Below are 19,650 nucleotides of genomic sequence, written 5' to 3'. Positions count from 1 at the left end.
CAAGCAGGGGAGGTGGCCGAAGTTAGAGGGCACTAATAATCTTAGCAGCATTGGCACCTACTTAAACAAAACCGTCTTTATTTAAAAACATATATACTGTCAAAGTCAAACAGCTACACACATATGTCTCCTGAAAAAACGTTTATTTGAGTGAGTAAAGTTCTTATATTTATTTACAGTTAGCTAGGATTCCTGATATTTCATTTTCAAGTGGCTGGAACTTGGGGTCCCTACGCTAGTAAATATTTTACTGAAAATAATGTTAGTTACTCAGCGCCATCTTCTGACGCTCGGTTTTAGTGAAACGCGAACCTTAATTATGTCACTCGCGGAGCTCCGTAGTTGTTTACAAAGCTGCAGCGCGGCGCCACGCGGTGAGAAAAACAACCAGAGAAACGCGAGCCCAACAAAACAGCACCATTAACCGTTATTATTATTATTATTATTATTATTATTATTATTATCTTTCAGAGAGAGTGAGATAGAGAGACAGTGAGAAAGAGCGAGAGACGAACAGAAAGAGAGAAACTGAGAGAGACAAACAGAAAGAAAGACAGTGAGAAGTGAGAGAGAAAGAGAGAGAGACAAACAGAAAGAAAGACAGTGAGAGAGAGAAACAGTGAGAAGTGAGAGAGAAAGAGAGAGAGACAAACAGAGAAACAGAAACGGGTGGAGCTTCTAAATAAGAGTTTCTGTATCAGACACATTAAAGTTAGTTTAGAGTTCGATTAAAAGTTAACGTTAGAGTAGAGAATAGAGAAAGCCATTTAAGGTAAAACAGAGTTAGATTACAGTTGAATCAGAAGTAGAATAGAGTTAGAAAAGAGTCAGATTAGAGTTAAATCACTGTCAGATAAACACTAAGGTCACTAAACCTTTGCAGGATCCACTCAGAGACTGATATTCCAGCAGCTACTGAGCGTCCAGTCAAGAGCTAAGAACAGCTACAGACCGTTCAGCAAAGACACCAACACAAGCACTGGCCCTGCCCCGTCCGCCCTGGGTCTGGACTCTGTGCTGTCCGAGTCCCAGAGAGACATCCTGTCCGTCTGTTACTGTAAAACTCTAAGACAAACAGCCCTGGGTCTCTACACCGCGGCCGAAGGCTACAGCTCTCTGTGGAAGTCCAGCTGGACATGTTCAGACAGCCATTATCCTTTATTACACTAATAAACAAGAACTTATCAGCTTTATACGCTAATGCTAGTTCAGGAGTTGTCATTCCCAAGCTCCGGACCCTCAGAGGGACCCCCCTGCCTCTAAAAATACGTCAGTTTTCCTGCGTCGCTCAAAGAAAAGAGGAATATCTGATCTCCATGGAGTCCACCCCGGAGAAGAAAGCGGCCGGTGGTCAACAGGAGCCACGTGGAGAGGAGACCAGCAAAGAGGTCCGAAAACAAGCTGCTGCTGCTGGTGAGAACTCGGTCTTACAGCCAAAGGGAAGAATGATATAAATTTATATATAAATACGATATTACTGGGCCTGATTAAAGCAACACTAGGTAGAATTTCTACCCTAAAATTCCAGCTTCAAAATCACTGTGATGATCCACTGAGCTGTAACAGGGAGAATAGAGCCTCTGTCGTTCCTATTCTGGCATCAGCACTGAAGAAACTGCACTGTGTAACTTTTGGAGGAGGGTAGGCAATGAATATGGTACTTGGTCTCTACTCAGCTAGAGTCTCTGTTTGGTCCCTGGTTCATTTCCACTACCACAGCTCCTCACCGATGTTGTAAGAGTTCAGTGGTGTAGGGTATGGACTGCTGATTAATGGATGAGTGAATGAATTTCTCTCACTCTCTCACTTTCTCAGTCACAGGAAACAAGTCGGTGAAAAAGGCTCAGAAAGTGAGGAATCTGAAGAAAGCGAGGGAGCGAAAGAAGAAGGAGAAAGAGACAGAGAAAGAGTTTACACAGAGTCTGATGAATGAACTGCCCTTCGCTGACGCGGAGTGCTGGACAGAGCTGGGATGTAAGTGAATCCACTGTTTTTAATTCATTCATTAATTCATGTTCAGTAACGGCTTCATCCTGTTCAGGGCTGAGGTGGGTTTAGAGCCTACACAGAATCACTGGGCGATAGGCAGGGACACACACTCTGGGTAGAGCACCATCACACACTCACCCAGTCGCTCACACACTCACCCAGTCACTCTCACACTCACCCAGTCACTCACACACTCACCCAGTCACTCACACACTCACCCAGTCACTCACACACCTGTGGACAGTGTTACACACTCACCCAGTCACTCACACAATCACCCAGTCACTCACCCTGTCACTCACACACTCACCCAGTCACTCACACACTCACCTAATCACTCACCCAGTCACTCACACACTCACCCAGTCACTCACACACTCTCCCAGTCACTCACACACTCTCCCAGTCACTCACCCTGTCACTCACACACTCTCCCAGTCACTCACACACTCACCCTGTCACTCACACACTCACCCAATCACTCACCCAGTCACTCACCCACTCACTCACACACTCACCCAGTCACTCACACACTCACCTAATCACTCACCCAGTCACTCACACACTCACCCAGTCACCCACACACTCACCCAATCACTCACCCAGTCACTCACACACTCTCCCGGTCACTCACACACTCACCCAGTCACTCACACAGTCACCTAATCACTCACCCAGTCACTCACACAGTCACCTAATCACTCACCCAGTCACTCACACACTCACCCAGACACTCACACACTCACCCAGACACTCACACACTCACCTAATCACTCACCCAGTCACTCACACACTCACCTAATCACTCACCCAGTCACTCACACACTCACCTAATCACTCACCCAGTCACTCACACACTCACCCAATCACTCACCCAGTCACTCACACACTCACCCAGTCACTCACACACTCACCCAATCACTCACCCAGTCACTCACACACTCACCCAGTCACTCACACACTCTCCCAGTCACTCACACACTCACCCAGTCACTCACACAATCACCCAGTCACTCACACACTCACTCACTCACTCACCTAGTCACTTACACAGTCACTCACACACTCACCCAGTCACTCACACACTCACCCAGTCACTCACACACTCACCCAATCACTCACCCAGTCACTCACTCACTCACTCAGTCACTCACACACTCTCCCAGTCACTCCCACACTCACCCAGTCACTCACACACTCACCCAGTCACTCACCCAGTCACTCACACACTCACTCACTCACTCACTCACCTAGTCACTTACACAGTCACTCACACACTGACCCAGTCACTCACACACTCACCCAATCACTCACCCAGTCACTCACACACTCACCCAGTCACTCACACACTCACTCAGTCACTCACACACTCACCCAGTCACTCACACACTCACACCTGAGGACAGATGTCAGATGTCCGACTGTAACAGACACAGGTGAAGAACAGAGAGATTTGTGTCATTTTAAGGTAAACACAGTGTTAATGTCCCCTCAAAGGTACAGCACTGGTCCGAAAGTCCAGCTCTGACCCATTAATCTTTCCCTGAATCTTATTAGTTGTTTACAAAGGAAAAGGTGAAAAGCCAGTGTGACGACACAGCAACAAATCTACAGCTGTTAGGTGTCCATTTCATTTTTAAAACCTTTTTTTGTGTAACATTTAACATTAATTCAGAATTCAAACATTCTCCTGCTCTTTGGTCGTTTTACGGCGACTGTGTGTCGTATTAAAAATGACAGTCGTCAGTTTATTAAACGAAGAATAATCCCCTAAAAACACAGTGTAACTGCGCTCCGTTCCCGACTCTGACACTGCCTCCATCTGTAACTGGTTTAAACCCACACTCACACGGACTTTAGGACACAGTGTCGTCCCCAAGAACAGAACAAACCCATCACAGTCTTCTGCAGCTTTTTCCTGATGGAGCTCAGAACCAACGCAGCGCCCAATAAACTCTGTGTTTCTCTGAGTGAAGGAGAAAGAGAACGTACCTTTTAACGCTGAGCCCGTTTCACAGAGGATTCGGGGTCCGCTTCCAGGTGGGAGCCATCGCGTTTAGATTCATAGTTCTGTTAGACACACACACACACACACACACACACACAAACACACACACACTGAGAGGAGCTGCCTTGTTGGTTTTAATGGTCTCCACTTTGCCAAGTGATGCTAGGATCGTCCTAGCACTGCAGCTGGACTCTGTATTCACATTTGGCCAGCTGGCCTGTTGTGTGTGTGTGTGTGTGTGTGCGTGTGTGTGTAAAGGCATTGGTTGTGTGTGTCTTGTTTATAAACACTCTAGAGTTAAAAGATAATTTCTATTGAGGATTAATTACTTGTGCCGTTCTACAGAGATAAAGAGTAACACAGAGGCTGTGTGTGTGTGTGTGTGTGTTCGCTTCTCAGTCACTGGCGGCGAATCAAACCCAAAGGAGAAGAAGAAGAGTAAGAGAAAGAGAGCGGATAAAGGAAAAGTGGACAGCGAGGACGGAGAGAAAGAGACGAAGAAGAAAAAGGACAGTCCTCGTCCAAACTACTTCGTCTCGATCCCCATCACCAATCAGAAGGTGTTAGCTTTAGCATTAGCTTTCCTTACACACACACTACCTGTGGTCCATCTGTTGCTCTGCATACTTTATCACCCCCCCCTCTGATGTTGTCTGATAACGTACAGTGTACAGTGTTTATATGTGTGTGTGTGTGTGTGTTAGATAAAGCAGGCGGTGGAGGAGGTGCAGGCCGAGGTGCTGAAGAAGGATGCTCGTATCTCCAGAGCTTTGATTCCCGTGGGCTCTCTCCACATCACGCTCCTGGTCACACACCTGGCCACACAGGAGGAGATAGACACGTACGTGTGTGCATCCCTGTTTTTATACATTTGTGAGGACTTAAGAGCATTGTATTGTGAGGACATCTTGGTGGTCTTCACAACTTCTAATGCTTTTTTTATTATTATCATGTTTATTTTTGTTTTTTGTTTGTTTATTGAGGTTAAGGTAAGTGTCAGGTGTAGCATTAATTAGCTTCAGTGATCATTACTTCTATGGAATGTCCTCACAAGTATAGTAACACCAACATGTGTGTGTGTGGTCTGATTCCAGAACTGCGTCAGTACTTTTCCTGGGGGATTAAGAGCACAATGTGTTTGTGTTTATGTGTGTGTGTGTGTGTGTTTGTGTGTGTGTAGTGCTTCAGTGGCCCTGGAGGAGGTGAAGCCCACAGTGATGTCACTGCTGAGTGGGCGGAGCCTCATCCTGCCGTTCTGCGGGATTGGTCACTTCAGAAATGAGGTGGCCTTCGTTCAGATCAAAGATAGAGAAGCTCTCAGCCTCCTCAGCTCCATCGCAGGTAACTACCACTCTATTATCACTCCATCATCCCCTCATCACTCCTCTATCACTCCTCCAACACGACTGCATCACCCCATCACTCCTCTATCACTCTATTATCACTCCATCATCCCCTCATCACTCCTCCAACATGACTGCATCACCCCATCACTCCTCTATCACTCTATTATCACTCCATCATCCCCTCATTACTCCTCTATCACTCCTCCAACACGACTGCATCACCCCTTCACTCCTCTATCACTCTATTATCACTCCATCATCCCCTCATCACTCCTCTATCACTCCTCCAACACGACTGCATCACCCCTTCACTCCTCTATCACTCTATTATCACTCCATCATCCCCTCATCACTCCCCCAACACGACTGCATCACACCATCACTCCTCTATTACTCTATTATCACTCCAGCATCCCCTCATCACTCCTCTATCACTCCTCCAACATGACTGCATCACCCCATCACTCCTCTATCACTCTATTATCACTCCATCATCCCCTCATCACTCCTCTATCACTCCTCCAACACGACTGCATCACCCCATCCCTCCTCTATTACTCTATTATCACTCCATCATCCCCTCATCACTCCTCTATCACTCCCCCAACATGACTGCATCACACCATCACTCCTCTATCACTCCAATATCACTCCATCATCCCCTCATCACTCCCCCAATACAACTGCATCACACCATCACTCCTCTATCACTCTATTATCACTCCATCATCCCCTCATCACTCCTCCAACACGACTGCATCACCCCATCACTCCTCTATCACTCTATTATCACTCCATCATCCCCTCATCACTCCCCCAACACGACTGCATCACACCATCACTCTATTATCACTCCATCATCCCCTCATTACTCCTCTATCACTCCTCCAACACGACTGCATTACCCCATCACTCCTCTATCACTCTATTATCACTCCATCATCCCCTCATCACTCCTCTATCACTCCTCCAACACGACTGCATCACCCCATCACTCCTCTATCACTCTATTATCACTCCATCATCCCCTCATTACTCCTCTATCACTCCTCCAACATGACTGCATCACCCCATCACTCCTCTATCACTCTATTATCACTCCATCATCCCCTCATCACTCCTCCAACACGACTGCATCACCCCATCACTCCTCTATCACTCTATTATCACTCCATCATCCCCTCATCACTCCTCTATCACTCTATTATCACTCTATTTCTTCATTATTACTCCATCACTGTTACACACTTCTGTTATCCCTCCATCACTCATCTGTCGCTCTGACACCATCCGGCTCCGTCACTCTGTTTTGACTCTGTTATCACTCCTTTATCACTCTGTCATTACTGTTATCCTTCCATTCTTAGGATGGTTAGGGGCTGCCCACCGCTCCAGGCACTGCTCACTGCCCCCTAGTGTTCACTAGTGTGTGTGTAAATGTGTGTTTCACTGCACAGACTGATTTACCCTATATTCAGAGAGAGAGAGAAAGAGAGGGGGGGACAGAAAGAGAGAGAGAGAGAGAGAGAGAAAGAGATAGAGAGAGAGGGGGGACAGAAAGAAAGAGAGACAGAGGGAGAGAAAGAGAGACAGTGAGAGAAAGAGAAAGATAGAGGGAGAGACAGAAAGAGAAAGAGAGGGGGGACAGAAAGAAAGAGAGACAGGGAGAGAAAGAGAGAGAGAGAGAAAGAAACAGAGAGAGAGGGGGGACAGAAAGAAAGAGAGAGACAGAGGGAGAGAAAGAGAGAGAGACAGAGGGAGAGAGAGATAGAGGGAGAGGGAGAAAAGAAGAAAGGAGACATTGAACTGACAGAAAAACTCTGGGATCACATTAGAACAGAGCATCCACTCGTCTTTCAATCTCTCTCTCTCTCTCTCTCTGTCTCTCTCCATCTCTGTCTCTCTTTCTCTTGTTTCACTCTGTCCATCTCTCCCTCTCCTTATTGATTATCTCCTTGTCTTACATTAAAAGTGGAGCTGTGTTTTAGACTAGAGTCTGAACTCTAAATAGCCTCCCTCTCTCTCTCTTTCTTTCTCTCTCTCTCTCTCTCTCTCTCTCCAGACTCCGTGAGAAGAGTGTTCGAGGAGAGAGGTGTCTCTCCCGGAGATCAGCGAGACTTCAAACCTCACCTGACCTTCCTGAAGCTTTCTCGTGCTCCCAAACTCCGCCGACTGGTGAGACTCTTATTATTTACAGTTTACTTTCACCTCGGCGCAGCGTCTCATTAACAGTCATTAGTTCTGATTACTGTGGAGTTAAATAAGTAATTGATAATAAATAAATAAGCAGAAGAAGAAAGGAGCAGATCTGGTTAAGGTCCTGGTCTGGATTAGGATCAGGTTTAGGGCTAAGATTAGGGTTAGGTTTGAGATTTGGGAATGTCTCAAATAAATAGGAATTTATATAATCTCACAGTGCATGTAAACAAGTGTGTGTGTGTGTGTAAATCAACCAGAGCAGACGTATCCTCACAGTGTGTCCGTCTGCCTAAACAAACACACACACACACACACACACACACAAACCTAATACCAAAATATACACAAAAGGATTTCATGCTGTTTCTTTCTTTCTTTCTTTCTTTCTTTCTTTTTGCCATTTTCTTTCTTTCTTTCTTTCTTTCTTTCTTTCTTTCTTTCTTTTTGCCATTTTCTTTCTTTCTTTCTTTCTTTCTTTCTTTCTTTCTTTCTTTTTGCCATTTTCTTTCTTTCTTTCTTTCTTTTTGCCATTTTTTCTTTCTTTCTTTTTTCCTTCTTTCTTTCTTTTTTCTCTTTCTTTCTTTCTTTCTTTCTTTTTGCCGTTTTTCTTTCTTTCTTTCTTTCTTTCTTTTTGCCATTTTCTTTCTTTCTTTCTTTTTTCCTTCTTTCTTTCTTTTTTCTCTTTCTTTCTTTCTTTCTTTCTTTTTGCCGTTTTTCTTTCTTTCTTTCTTTCTTTCTTTTTGCCATTTTCTTTCTTTCTTTCTTTCTTTTTGCCATTTTTTCTTTCTTTCTTTTTTCTCTTTCTTTCTTTCTTTCTTTCTTTTTGCCATTTTCTTTCTTTCTTTCTTTCTTTCTTTTTGCCATTTTCTTTCTTTCTTTCTTTCTTTTTGCCGTTTTTCTTTCTTTCTTTCTTTCTTTTTGCCATTTTCTTTCTTTCTTTCTTTTTGCCATTTTTTCTTTCTTTCTTTTTTCCTTCTTTCTTTCTTTTTTCTCTTTCTTTCTTTCTTTCTTTTTGCCATTTTCTTTCTTTCTTTCTTTCTTTCTTTCTTTTTGCCATTTTCTTTCTTTCTTTTTGCCATTTTTTCTTTCTTTCTTTTTTCCTTCTTTCTTTCTTTTTTCTCTTTCTTTCTTTCTTTCTTTCTTTCTTTCTTTTTGCCATTTTCTTTCTTTCTTTCTTTTTGCCATTTTTTCTTTCTTTCTTTTTTCCTTCTTTCTTTCTTTTTTCTCTTTCTTTCTTTCTTTCTTTCTTTTTGCTGTTTTTCTTTCTTTCTTTCTTTCTTTCTTTTTGCCATTTTCTTTCTTTCTTTCTTTCTTTCTTTTTTCCTTCTTTCTTTCTTTTTTCTCTTTCTTTCTTTCTTTCTTTCTTTTTGCCGTTTTTCTTTCTTTCTTTCTTTCTTTCTTTTTGCCATTTTCTTTCTTTCTTTCTTTCTTTTTGCCATTTTTTCTTTCTTTCTTTTTTCTCTTTCTTTCTTTCTTTCTTTCTTTTTGCCATTTTCTTTCTTTCTTTCTTTCTTTCTTTTTGCCATTTTCTTTCTTTCTTTCTTTCTTTTTGCCGTTTTTCTTTCTTTCTTTCTTTCTTTTTGCCATTTTCTTTCTTTCTTTCTTTTTGCCATTTTTTCTTTCTTTCTTTTTTCCTTCTTTCTTTCTTTTTTCTCTTTCTTTCTTTCTTTCTTTTTGCCATTTTCTTTCTTTCTTTCTTTCTTTCTTTTTGCCATTTTCTTTCTTTCTTTTTGCCATTTTTTCTTTCTTTCTTTTTTCCTTCTTTCTTTCTTTTTTCTCTTTCTTTCTTTCTTTCTTTCTTTTTGCCGTTTTTCTTTCTTTCTTTCTTTCTTTCTTTTTGCCATTTTCTTTCTTTCTTTCTTTCTTTTTGCCATTTTCTTTCTTCTTTCTTTCTTTCTTTCTTTCTTTCTTTTTGCCATTTTTTCTTTCTTTCTTTCTTTCTTTTTTCCTTTCTTTTCTCTTTCTTTCTTTCTTTTTGCCATTTTTTCTTTCTTTCTTTCTTTCTTTCGTTCTTCTGTTTTTCTTTCTTTCTTTCTTTCTTTCGTTCTTCTGTTTTTCTTTCTTTCTTTCTTTCTTTCTTCTTTCTTTTTTCTTCTTTCTTTCTTTCTTTCTTTCTTTATTTTTTTTGGAGAATGCTGCTCTGTTCATTTTCATACTTGCTTATTGTCTTTTGAGAAGACCACAGAACTGACAATCCCACCATCCAAGATGACCACTGCACTGTGTGTGTGTGTGTGTGTGTGTGTGTGTGTGTGTGTTTTCGTGTTCAGGATGGAAGCCACTCTTCTCAACCCCCACTTCCTGCCAAGGTTATCAGCCTCAACAGACAATATGGTCCTAGAGAGAGAGAGAGAGAGAGAGAGAGAGGGAGGGAGGGAGGAGGAGTGTGTGTGTGTGTGTGTGTGTGTGTGTGTTCTAGGGTGTGAAGAAGCTGGACACTATGCTGTACGCTGAGTTTGAGGAGAGGGAGTTTGGAGAAGAGTGTGTGTGTTATCTATCAGAACTCCTCTCATTCTGTGTGTGTGTGTGTGTGTGTGTGTGTGTGTGTGTGTGTGTGTGTGTGTGTGTTCTAGGGTGTGAAGAAGCTGGACACTGCTCTGTACGCTGAGTTTGAGGACAGGGAGTTCGGAGAGGAGCGTGTGTGTACCCTGGACCTGTGCTCGATGCTGAAGAAGAAGTCGGCGGATGGATACTACCACTGTGAGAAAACGGTCACGTTCAGTGAGTCACAGCCCTTTCTCCTCTTTAAAGGTGCAGTGAGCGATTCTGTGTTGACCTTTCTGAGACGTTCCACCGCACCTCTACAACTTCCTCTGGACTCGGGTAGTTTTTTGCAGCTGATTTTCATGGAACGTACCTTTAACTTTAAACAGCGTTTCACCCTTCTCTCCCCATCACTGGTGATTGTGTTAAAGGTGCAGTCAGCTATTTTCTCCTCTGATTCTTATTTACATTATGAAACAGATGTTATACGGGCACCTTCTTGAAGTATTCGAGACTTGGCACCAAACATGTTACAGCCTCGCTCTTGTGGGGGACCCGCTCTGTGGAGAATAAACTGCTTCCTTCGGGGCCAACAAGGCAATCTGATCCTTCGTCTCATGCTAAATGCACTTTACAGAAGACACAGTAATAGCATTCATAAATATTGTTTACATTTTTGGATGGTGAAAAGTCACTGACTGCACCTTTAATTGGTTCGGTTTTGCAGTTCATTTTCAGACTTTTTGAGTTCAGTAACAAAACCCAAAACACTAGCAGTGAGAGGGTAAGAGTGGTCCTTCAGCGTCCCAGCCCCCTGCAGCTGCGACCTGGACAGGTAATATGTCCACAGTGTGGGTGTTTCTAATAAAGTGGCTGGTTCCTGTGGGTGGATCAGACACAGCAGCGCTGCTGGAGTTTTTAAACCCTGTGTCCACTCTCTGTCCACTCTGTGAGACACTCCTCCCTCGTTGGTCCACCTTGTAGATGTCGTGTGGTCGTCCTGTAGTATACATTTGGAATCAGGGAATTCAAACACACACACACACACTCCGCAGAAACATATATCCATCTGTTTTTAGAGCAGAGAAATCAATACCACATTATTCCTGGAGCTGAGATACAGAGCTGTATTAATGTTCATGTTCCTGAGGATCAGGTTTAGTTAATCAATACAGACTCACACACACACACACACACACACACACACACAGCAGATACACTGCTTTTTACACTAAACTTGTATATATCTCTCTATATAGCAATACATATATATGAATCCTTCTGGAGCAGCTGCACATGAGCCTGCGGTCACCAAGCCTAATGCCAAGTGTAGGCTGGAGGAAGGTAGCGCCCCCCAACACTGGGCTGTGGAACTGTGGAACTGTGTTCTCTGGGGGATGCCACTCCATCCACTACCTTTAGCACAAGTTAAAGTGTCAGAACTAATCCTCCTACACCACCACCTGACCTCACTGATGTTTACGTGTCTGCCATCAAATCCTCACAGCAATGTTCAGGCAGTGTAGCCCAGAGGCTTTTCATTTCATAAAGAGGAAGCTGTAATTATACACAGTGCTCAGCAGGTGGCGCCACAGTCCTGAGGAAAACAGCACAGAATTACACACACACCTCACTACACTGGCCTTAGAATACATGCACAGGTTTGTTTCCATGCATTGTGGGGACCTTACATTGACTTAGGTTCGTTTGTGGAGACTTGGGTTTTATATTAATTACTGACTGCTGCCTTAACAATGGCTTTCACTCTGATCTTAATCCTTAGCCTAAGCCTAATCTGAGCTCGAAACCTAAATCACATCTTCACCTTAAAATGTTAGAAGTGGTTTGTGGGGACCCCATTTCTGCAATGTGTGTGAACAGAATCTTGTCCCCACAATGTGGGTGAAACCAACACAGCATGTGTAAACACACCTAAGTGAACCACCTGCTGCTATAATCACACACACACACAGATTTATGAAACCTTGCACAGCTCATACACACACTTTGTCAAGAGCTGTCATTACGCTACACTACAGTACACACACACACACACACATTTATATAACCTTACACAGCTTGCTCTCACACAGTCTACAATATTAACACACACACACACACACACACACACAGAGATTATAGAACAATGCCAAGACATTAACAGCAGTGTAAAATAAAAATCTAGATCATTATTCTCTACGCAACATCTAGAGCCTCACATTTAGAATATTATCTAGAACGTTAACCTCCACCTCACCCCGACAGATCTAGATACTAACGCTCAGAATATTCCTGCTCTAGATCCTCAGCCTCAGAACTGCCTCCACAAACTCATTTCACAACAGTATCTAGAACCTTGTCTACTAGATCTTCACTGTCAGCGTACACCTGATCTAGATCATCAATCGTGGAACAGTATCCACTAATTCACTGCATCCTTGTTCTCATTCTTAGAACGGTATCTAGAACCTCATTATCTGAACACACCCGACCCAGATTCTTATTCATTGAACAAAATCTAGAACCCCACTTTCTTAATCCTGATCTAGATCCTCAATCTGAAAACTGGATCTAGATCGTCATCCTCTAAGCCTATAGACCCTTACTGTCAGAACAAAATCTAGAACCTCACCCTGTGAATCTACGTCATATTGATCAGTTTTCTCAGATCAGTGTCTAGAACCATAACTTGTTAATCCAGATGATCTAGAACATGAGGTTCTCTGGTGGAACCGTGCGCTAAGAGACTAACACAGCTAGCAGCAGTGGTCCTGAGATTAGCCCCAACCCTATCGCCGGTGCTGAGCGAAGGGAAAGGTTATCAGTGTGAGCCAGACGCTGATCCTCGGTTCTAGACTCCCGGGAGTCCAGCTTTCCTGCTGTGTGACATATAATCCATTTATCGATCCTCTGACCTCTCCTTGAGACTGTGGGACTGCTCAGGACGCCCCTTTGTCCCACCAAGCTAAGGGCACTGTGGACGTCCAGCGTTCAGACTAAATATATTGCTCCAGTATGTTCCAAATAACAGAGAACCCATTGGCATGAAGCTATTTCTGGGGGTCTTAAAGGCACTATACACGATTCTGGATAACTACTGTTCTCACAGCAAAACAACTTCCCCCTTCAGCTTGTGTTCATCCAGAAGCTCTGTATCTTTTAAGGTGGAGCGGTGTGTGTGAGTAAGAAGCGACTGTATCTTTTAAGGTGGAGCGGTGTGTGTGAGTAAAAAGCGACTGTATCTTTTAAGGTGGAGCGGTGTGTGTGAGTAAGAAGCGACTGTATCTTTTAAGGTGGAGCGGTGTGTGTGAGTAAAAAGCGACTGTATCTTTTAAGGTGGAGCGGTGTGTGTGAGTAAGAAGCGACTGTATCTTTTAAGGTGGAGCGGTGCGTGTGAGTAAGAAGCGACTGTATCTTTTAATGTGGAGCGGTGCGTGTGAGTAAGAAGCGACTGTATCTTTTAAGGTGGAGCGGTGCGTGTGAGTAAGAAGCGACTGTATCTTTTAAGGTGGAGCGGTGTGTGTGAGTAAGAAGCGACTGTATCTTTTAAGGTGGAGCGGTGTGTGTGAGTAAGAAGCGACTGTATCTTTTAAGGTGGAGCGGTGCGTGTGAGTAAGAAGCGACTGTATCTTTTAAGGTGGAGCGGTGTGTGTGAGTAAGATGCGACTGTATCTTGTTGGTGTCTGAAGTGTAAACTGTCTGTAAGTGTTTATTCACTGTTTGAATTCCCACAGAAACTCATGTGTAACTCGAGCTGTTTAGTTTTGTAGCACTTTCGCTCTGTGTTTACTTTCATGCAGTTAGCGCTCTCCTGAATTTAGAGTCAGTTCCACCTTAAGTAATGTAACTGTAACAGTAAAAATAAGTCAGTGTTACCCCCCTATGGAGCAGGAATAGAGCAACATCCTCATCTCGGTTGGTGCTTTTCAGCCTTCAGAGTCTCTCCACCGTCCAAACGCCTCCAGGTATCACTTCTGGGTTGTGGCAGAGAGAGAGAGAAAGAGAAAAAGAGACGAGAGAGAGAGAAAGAGAGATATCACCAACAGCTTCTGCTCTTTCTGCTCTTCTGGGAAGGCTGGAATATTGCTGTGAGGATTTGATTAGTGAGGTCAGGTCAGGTACTGAGTTGAGCCCCATTAGTCACGTCTGACCAAGGCTGGACGCTGGCAGACACTTGGCTTTGGGTACGATGACCTTAGTGTGTTGTGTGCATGCCCTGGATGTTGTGCTTGTATCTAGTTGTGAATTGTGTGTGTGTGTGTGTGTGTGGTTGTAGTGTTGCCATGTGCTCGTGAGAATTTTCATTTAGCCTGATTTGCTTTTCAACTCCTTGACTCCCACAAACGGGAACCAGGCCAAGTGTTTCCAGCTGGGTTAGCATCTGCGTTTGTGTGTGTGTGTGTGTGTGTGTGTGGTGCCAGCTGCAGCATTCTTAAAACCCAATTCCAACAAGAATTACCAGAACGTTGCTCTGATAATCTCAGCTTGTAGAACAGGACGCACATTTGAACATCACGCTGCGTTATTTACGTTTTCCATTTCCTTGGCATCTCCAATGTCTCACCGTTTCTCCTTCAGTCTCAGAGCCCCAAGATGAGTCTCAGTGAGTCTCATGACTGTTATAGTCTTTGGGAAGTGTGGACCACATGATTCTCTGCTCCACAGAGTTTAAGGAACTACATTTGGTACTCTACTCTAGAAGCTATGTATACATACTTCTACATACACGTGGTATCTACCTCTAGAAGCTTCACTAACACATATGGTATCTTCCTCTAGAAGCTCTACTAACACACATGGTATCTTCCTCTAGAAGCTCTACTAACACACATGGTATCTTCCTCTAGAAGCTTCACAAACACACATTGTATCTTCCTCTAGAAGCTTCAGTAACTCACATGGTATCTTCCTCTAGAAGCTCTACTAACACACATGGTATCTTCCTCTAGAAGCTCTACTAACACACATGGTATCTTCCTCTAGAAGCTTCAGTAACTCACATGGTATCTTCCTCTAGAAGCTTCACTAACACACATGGTATCTTCCTCTAGAAGCTTCAGTAACTCACATGGTATCTTCCTCTAGAAGCTTCACTAACACACATTGCATCTTCCTCTAGAAGCTCTACTAACACACATGGTATCTTCCTCTAGAAGCTTCACAAACACACATTGTATCTTCCTCTAGAAGCTTCACTAACTCACATGGTATCTTCCTCTAGAAGCTCTACTAACACACATGGTATCTTCCTCTAGAAGCTCTACTAACACACATGGTATCTTCCTCTAGAAGCTTCACTAACAGACATGGTATCTTCCTCTAGAAGCTCTACTAACACACATGGTATCTTCCTCTAGAAGCTTTACTAACACACATGGTATCTTCCTCTAGAAGCTTCACTAACACACATGGTATCTTCCTCTAGAAGCTTCAGTAACTCACATGGTATCTTCCTCTAGAAGCTCTACTAACACACATGGTATCTTCCTCTAGAAGCTCTACTAACACACATGGTATCTTCCTCTAGAAGCTTCACTAACAGACATGGTATCTTCCTCTAGAAGCTCTACTAACACACATGGTATCTTCCTCTAGAAGCTCTACTAACACACATGGTATTTTCCTCTAGAAGCTTCACTAACACACATGGTATCTTCCTCTAGAAGCTTCACTAACACATATGGTATCTTCCTCTAGAAGCTCTACTAACACACATGGTATCTTCCTCTAGAAGCTTCACTAACACACATGGTATCTTCCTCTAGAAGCTCTACTAACACACATGGTATCTTCCTCTAGAAGCTTCACTAACACACATGGTATCTTCCTCTAGAAGCTTCACTAACACACATGGTATCTTCCTCTAGAAGCTCTACTAACACACATGGTATCTTCCTCTAGAGGCTTCAGTAACACACATGGTATCTTCCTCTAGAAGCTTCACTAACACACATGGTATCTTCCTCTAGAAGCTTCACTAACACACATGGTATCTTCCTCTAGAAACTCTACTAACACACACATGGTATCTTCATTTAGAAGCTTCAGTAACAGACATGGTATCTTCCTCTAGAAGCTTCACTAACACACATTGTATCTTCCTCTAGAAGCTCTACCAACACACATGGTATCTTCCTCTAGAAGCTTCACAAACACACATTGTATCTTCCTCTAGAAGCTCTAATAACACGCATTGTATCTTTCTCTAGAAGCTTCACTAACACACATGATATCTTCTTCTAGAAGCTTCACTAACACACATGGTATCTTCATCAAAAGCTTCACAAAAACCAAGTTGTCTTTGTCTAGAAGCTTTTCCAAAATTGTACATATACTTGTTCTAGAGCCCTCACACTCCTTCTGCGTATGGTGCTCTGCTCTGGTACTTTCATACCCCATTGTTCCCCTCATGATTCATACCCCATGTTCCCAGCTCTAGAACCCCCATGCCCATGTTCATACCCATCTCCAGAATCCGCCGAGTGTGGATGTGGACCTCCTGACGGCAGGGAAGTGAGCAGCAGGGAGGAAATGACTTGTGTCCGGATAATAATGACAGGAATTAGGGCCGACAGACTTGCCTCCAGACCCAGAGCTGATTATCGATCTGCCATGAGACACAGAGCACGGCTCCCCCTGACAGGAGATGGAGAGTGACATTTACGGCGGAGACAACGAGGGAGAGAGAGAGAAAAAGACAGAGAGAAAGAATGGGATGTAACATGTCATTTCACTTCATAAAAAATGACTCCCATCTCCCTCCAGCCTTTTCCTCTCGGGATAAAGTTATTTTTAATCCTCCGCCTTCTACTTCGCAGTCTGTTGTTCAGAGAAACACCAGCGTCTTCATCTTTTCCTTTCTGGTGCCTGTTTTCTTTTCTCAGCTATTACTTCTTGACCGATCCACGTCCTTTCAGACCCAGTGCTGAACTGTCAGTGGAAGGGAAGATGGAGGCAGAGTGGAGCTGTAAACATAAACATGCTTTAAATTTCACTTGACGACATACAACAAAATTAAGCCTGCATTTAACCCATCTGGGGCAGTGAACACACACACACACACACACACACACACACACACACAAGCGCTAATATAAAATAGCATTTCCCATCTAAACACACTTCCGCACTCAGCACCCACCCGCAGCCAGAGCTCAACAGCCCTTACTTGTACTCGACAAACACCACACACACTGTTCCCTTTATTCAGGCGTAAGTGTGTGTGTGTGTGTTTGTTTGTTGTGGGGATTATTAATATTCTATGCACAACTTCAGAGCTTAACAAGCACACACACTGAGAGAAAGAGAGTACAGAGAGTACTGAGAGAGATAGCGTGAGTTTAAAGTAACATTAGGTAGCATTTTTACCTTAAAATTACAGCTTAAAAATCATTGTGATGCTCCACTGAGCTGTAACAGGGAGAATAGAGCCTCTGTCACTGCTACTCTGGACTCAGCACTGCAGAAACAGCACTATGTAAATTCTGTGACAGGGGGTCATTAGTCAGTAGTTTGTGGTTGAAGCTAATAAGGTCTAGACACTGGATAATTCATAATAGATACCGAAATATTTAAACTAGATTCTGAAAAATTCACAATAGATACCGAAATATTTAAACTAGATTCTGAATTATTCATAATAGATACCGAAATATTTAAACTAGACACTGTATAATTCATAATAGATACTGAAATATTTAAACTAGATTTTGAATAATTCATAATAGGTACTGAGATATTTAAACTAGATTCTGAATAATTCATAATAGATACCGAAATATTTAAACTAGACACTGGATAATTCACAATAGATACTGAAATATTTAAACTAGATTCTGAATAATTCATAATAGATACCGAAATATTTAAACTAGACACTGTATAATTCATAATAGATACTGAAATATTTAAACTAAATTCTGAATAACTCACAATAGATACTGAAATATTTAAACTAGACACTGGATAATTCACAATAGATACTGAAATATTTAAACTAGATTCTGAATAATTCATAGTAGAAACCAAATGATTCATGATGAATCATTCATAATGAATCCTGACTAATTAATAGGGGATAGTGAGTAATTAATAACAGATACTAAATAATTCATAGTGGATACAGAAAAATTCCTAATATGTACTAAAGAGTAAATAATACATATTGAGTAATTAATAATAGATACTGAATAATTCAAAGTAGTTACTGAATAATTCATAGCTGAGTTTGAAAATTTAATAAAAAATCTGAATGAAATATACAGAATTATTTATAGTGGATGTGTTAAAGTCTTTTGTAGCCCCCGCAGGTCCTGTGGTTTGTGGGCTCTGGGCCCAAACACAGCCAGTAATCCGTCCACTTCTGCTCACACACACACACACACACATCTCGCTCACTTGCAACTGTCAGACACTGTTCATTCCAAACCAATTGTTCACGCCAGAGAGAAGAGGGGGCCGGGCTAAAGTCTCCTCCCCTTCAACACACACTCACACACAGACACGAGCAGTCACAGTGGGCTTAGAAGACACTCAGCCTCTCTCTCCTTCTCTCACACAGTCTACCACTGGATTGTAGCTGCTGGATTTTACGGATCGCCCATCTACACACACACACAGAGAGAGAGAGAGAAAGAAAGAGAGAGAGAGTAGGAGGTAGCCATGGGTCAGTTATGCTGCTTCCCTTTTTCACGAACGGAGGATAAACTCAGTGAGTAACGCCGCCGCTGCACTAATGTCCTCCTTCACCATGTGTGTGTGTGTGTGTGTGGCTGCATTTCTGTTCTTTCTGTATACCATTCTTTCCACTGCAGGAGTTCCACTAGGCAATTAAATCTCTCTCTGTGTCTCTGTCTCTCTCTCTCTCTCTCTCTCTCTCTCCTTATCTCATCTCTTTATCTCTCTTTTCCCTCTTATTCTATCAGTCTCTATCTTGTCTGTTTTGTCTCTATATACCTTCTCTCCCAATACTCTCCCTCTCACTCTGTGTGTGTGTGTGTGCATCTCTGCTGCCAGACTGAGTTGGATTTCTGCAGATCTGCTGAACACAGAGACAGAGAGAGGTGGAAAAAGGAGAGAGAGAGAGAGAGAAACATTAAAACATAGGTAATGGGTCAGAGAGAGATGGAGAGAGGGGAGGGGGAGAAAGGTTGCACCGGGACATTGTGTGTGTGTGTGTGTGTGTGTGTGTGTGTGTGTGTGTGTGTGTGTGTGTGTGTGTGTGTTTCTAGCGTGTGCCCTACTTCTAGTGAGCCATGAGCATGATGTTAGTGCGAGAGCAAAAGAAGATAGAGGGAGAATGCTTAGAAAACAAGAAACAGAATGAAAATGAGGAATGGGAGAGAGAGAGAGGGAGAGGGAGGGGGTTAAAGGGGATGATGTTAGAGACTCAGGGGTGGGATTTAATGTCTTTACAACTGGAGTGTGTGTGTGTGTGTGTGTGTGTGTGTGTGTTCTAGCTCTTGGCTTTCATAAGAGCTCTCAGGGAGCAGGTACAACATCCAGCTGAGCTTGTAACACACACACACACACACACACCTAATTGCTGTGTACGAGACTAAAAGTCGTATTAAAGGAACAGTCTGTGAGTTAGAGCTGTCAGATTAACCCAGATGTTTCCAGATG

At 42.9% G+C, this 19,650-nt stretch overlaps 1 protein-coding gene across 3 annotated transcripts in view; it reads left to right on the top strand.

The window, feature by feature from the left end:
• The first annotated feature begins 668 nt into the window (after window positions 1–668).
• Window positions 669–19,650, top strand: part of LOC136682457 (A-kinase anchor protein 7-like) — a 28,082-nt gene continuing 9,100 nt past the window's right edge. For 2 of the 3 annotated variants that reach the window (XR_010798649.1, XR_010798648.1), the window contains exons 1-8: window positions 669–1,413; window positions 1,816–1,974; window positions 4,397–4,557; window positions 4,702–4,838; window positions 5,178–5,338; window positions 7,406–7,518; window positions 10,116–10,263; window positions 18,587–18,736. Coding sequence is in view for 1 of the 3 variants with exons in the window: in XM_066658900.1 (XP_066514997.1) it covers window positions 1,137–1,413; window positions 1,816–1,974; window positions 4,397–4,557; window positions 4,702–4,838; window positions 5,178–5,338; window positions 7,406–7,518; window positions 10,116–10,263 (1,156 nt within the window). In the remaining 2 variants the exon portion in view is untranslated. The remainder of the gene's footprint in view (window positions 1,414–1,815; window positions 1,975–4,396; window positions 4,558–4,701; window positions 4,839–5,177; window positions 5,339–7,405; window positions 7,519–10,115; window positions 10,264–18,586; window positions 18,737–19,650) is intronic. The other variant, XM_066658900.1, reaches the window with a different exon arrangement.

Source organism: Hoplias malabaricus, unplaced genomic scaffold (genome assembly GCF_029633855.1).
Source record: "Hoplias malabaricus isolate fHopMal1 unplaced genomic scaffold, fHopMal1.hap1 scaffold_70, whole genome shotgun sequence".
Lineage (NCBI taxonomy): Eukaryota > Metazoa > Chordata > Actinopteri > Characiformes > Erythrinidae > Hoplias > Hoplias malabaricus.
This window is presented reverse-complemented; position numbering and strand designations above follow the sequence as displayed.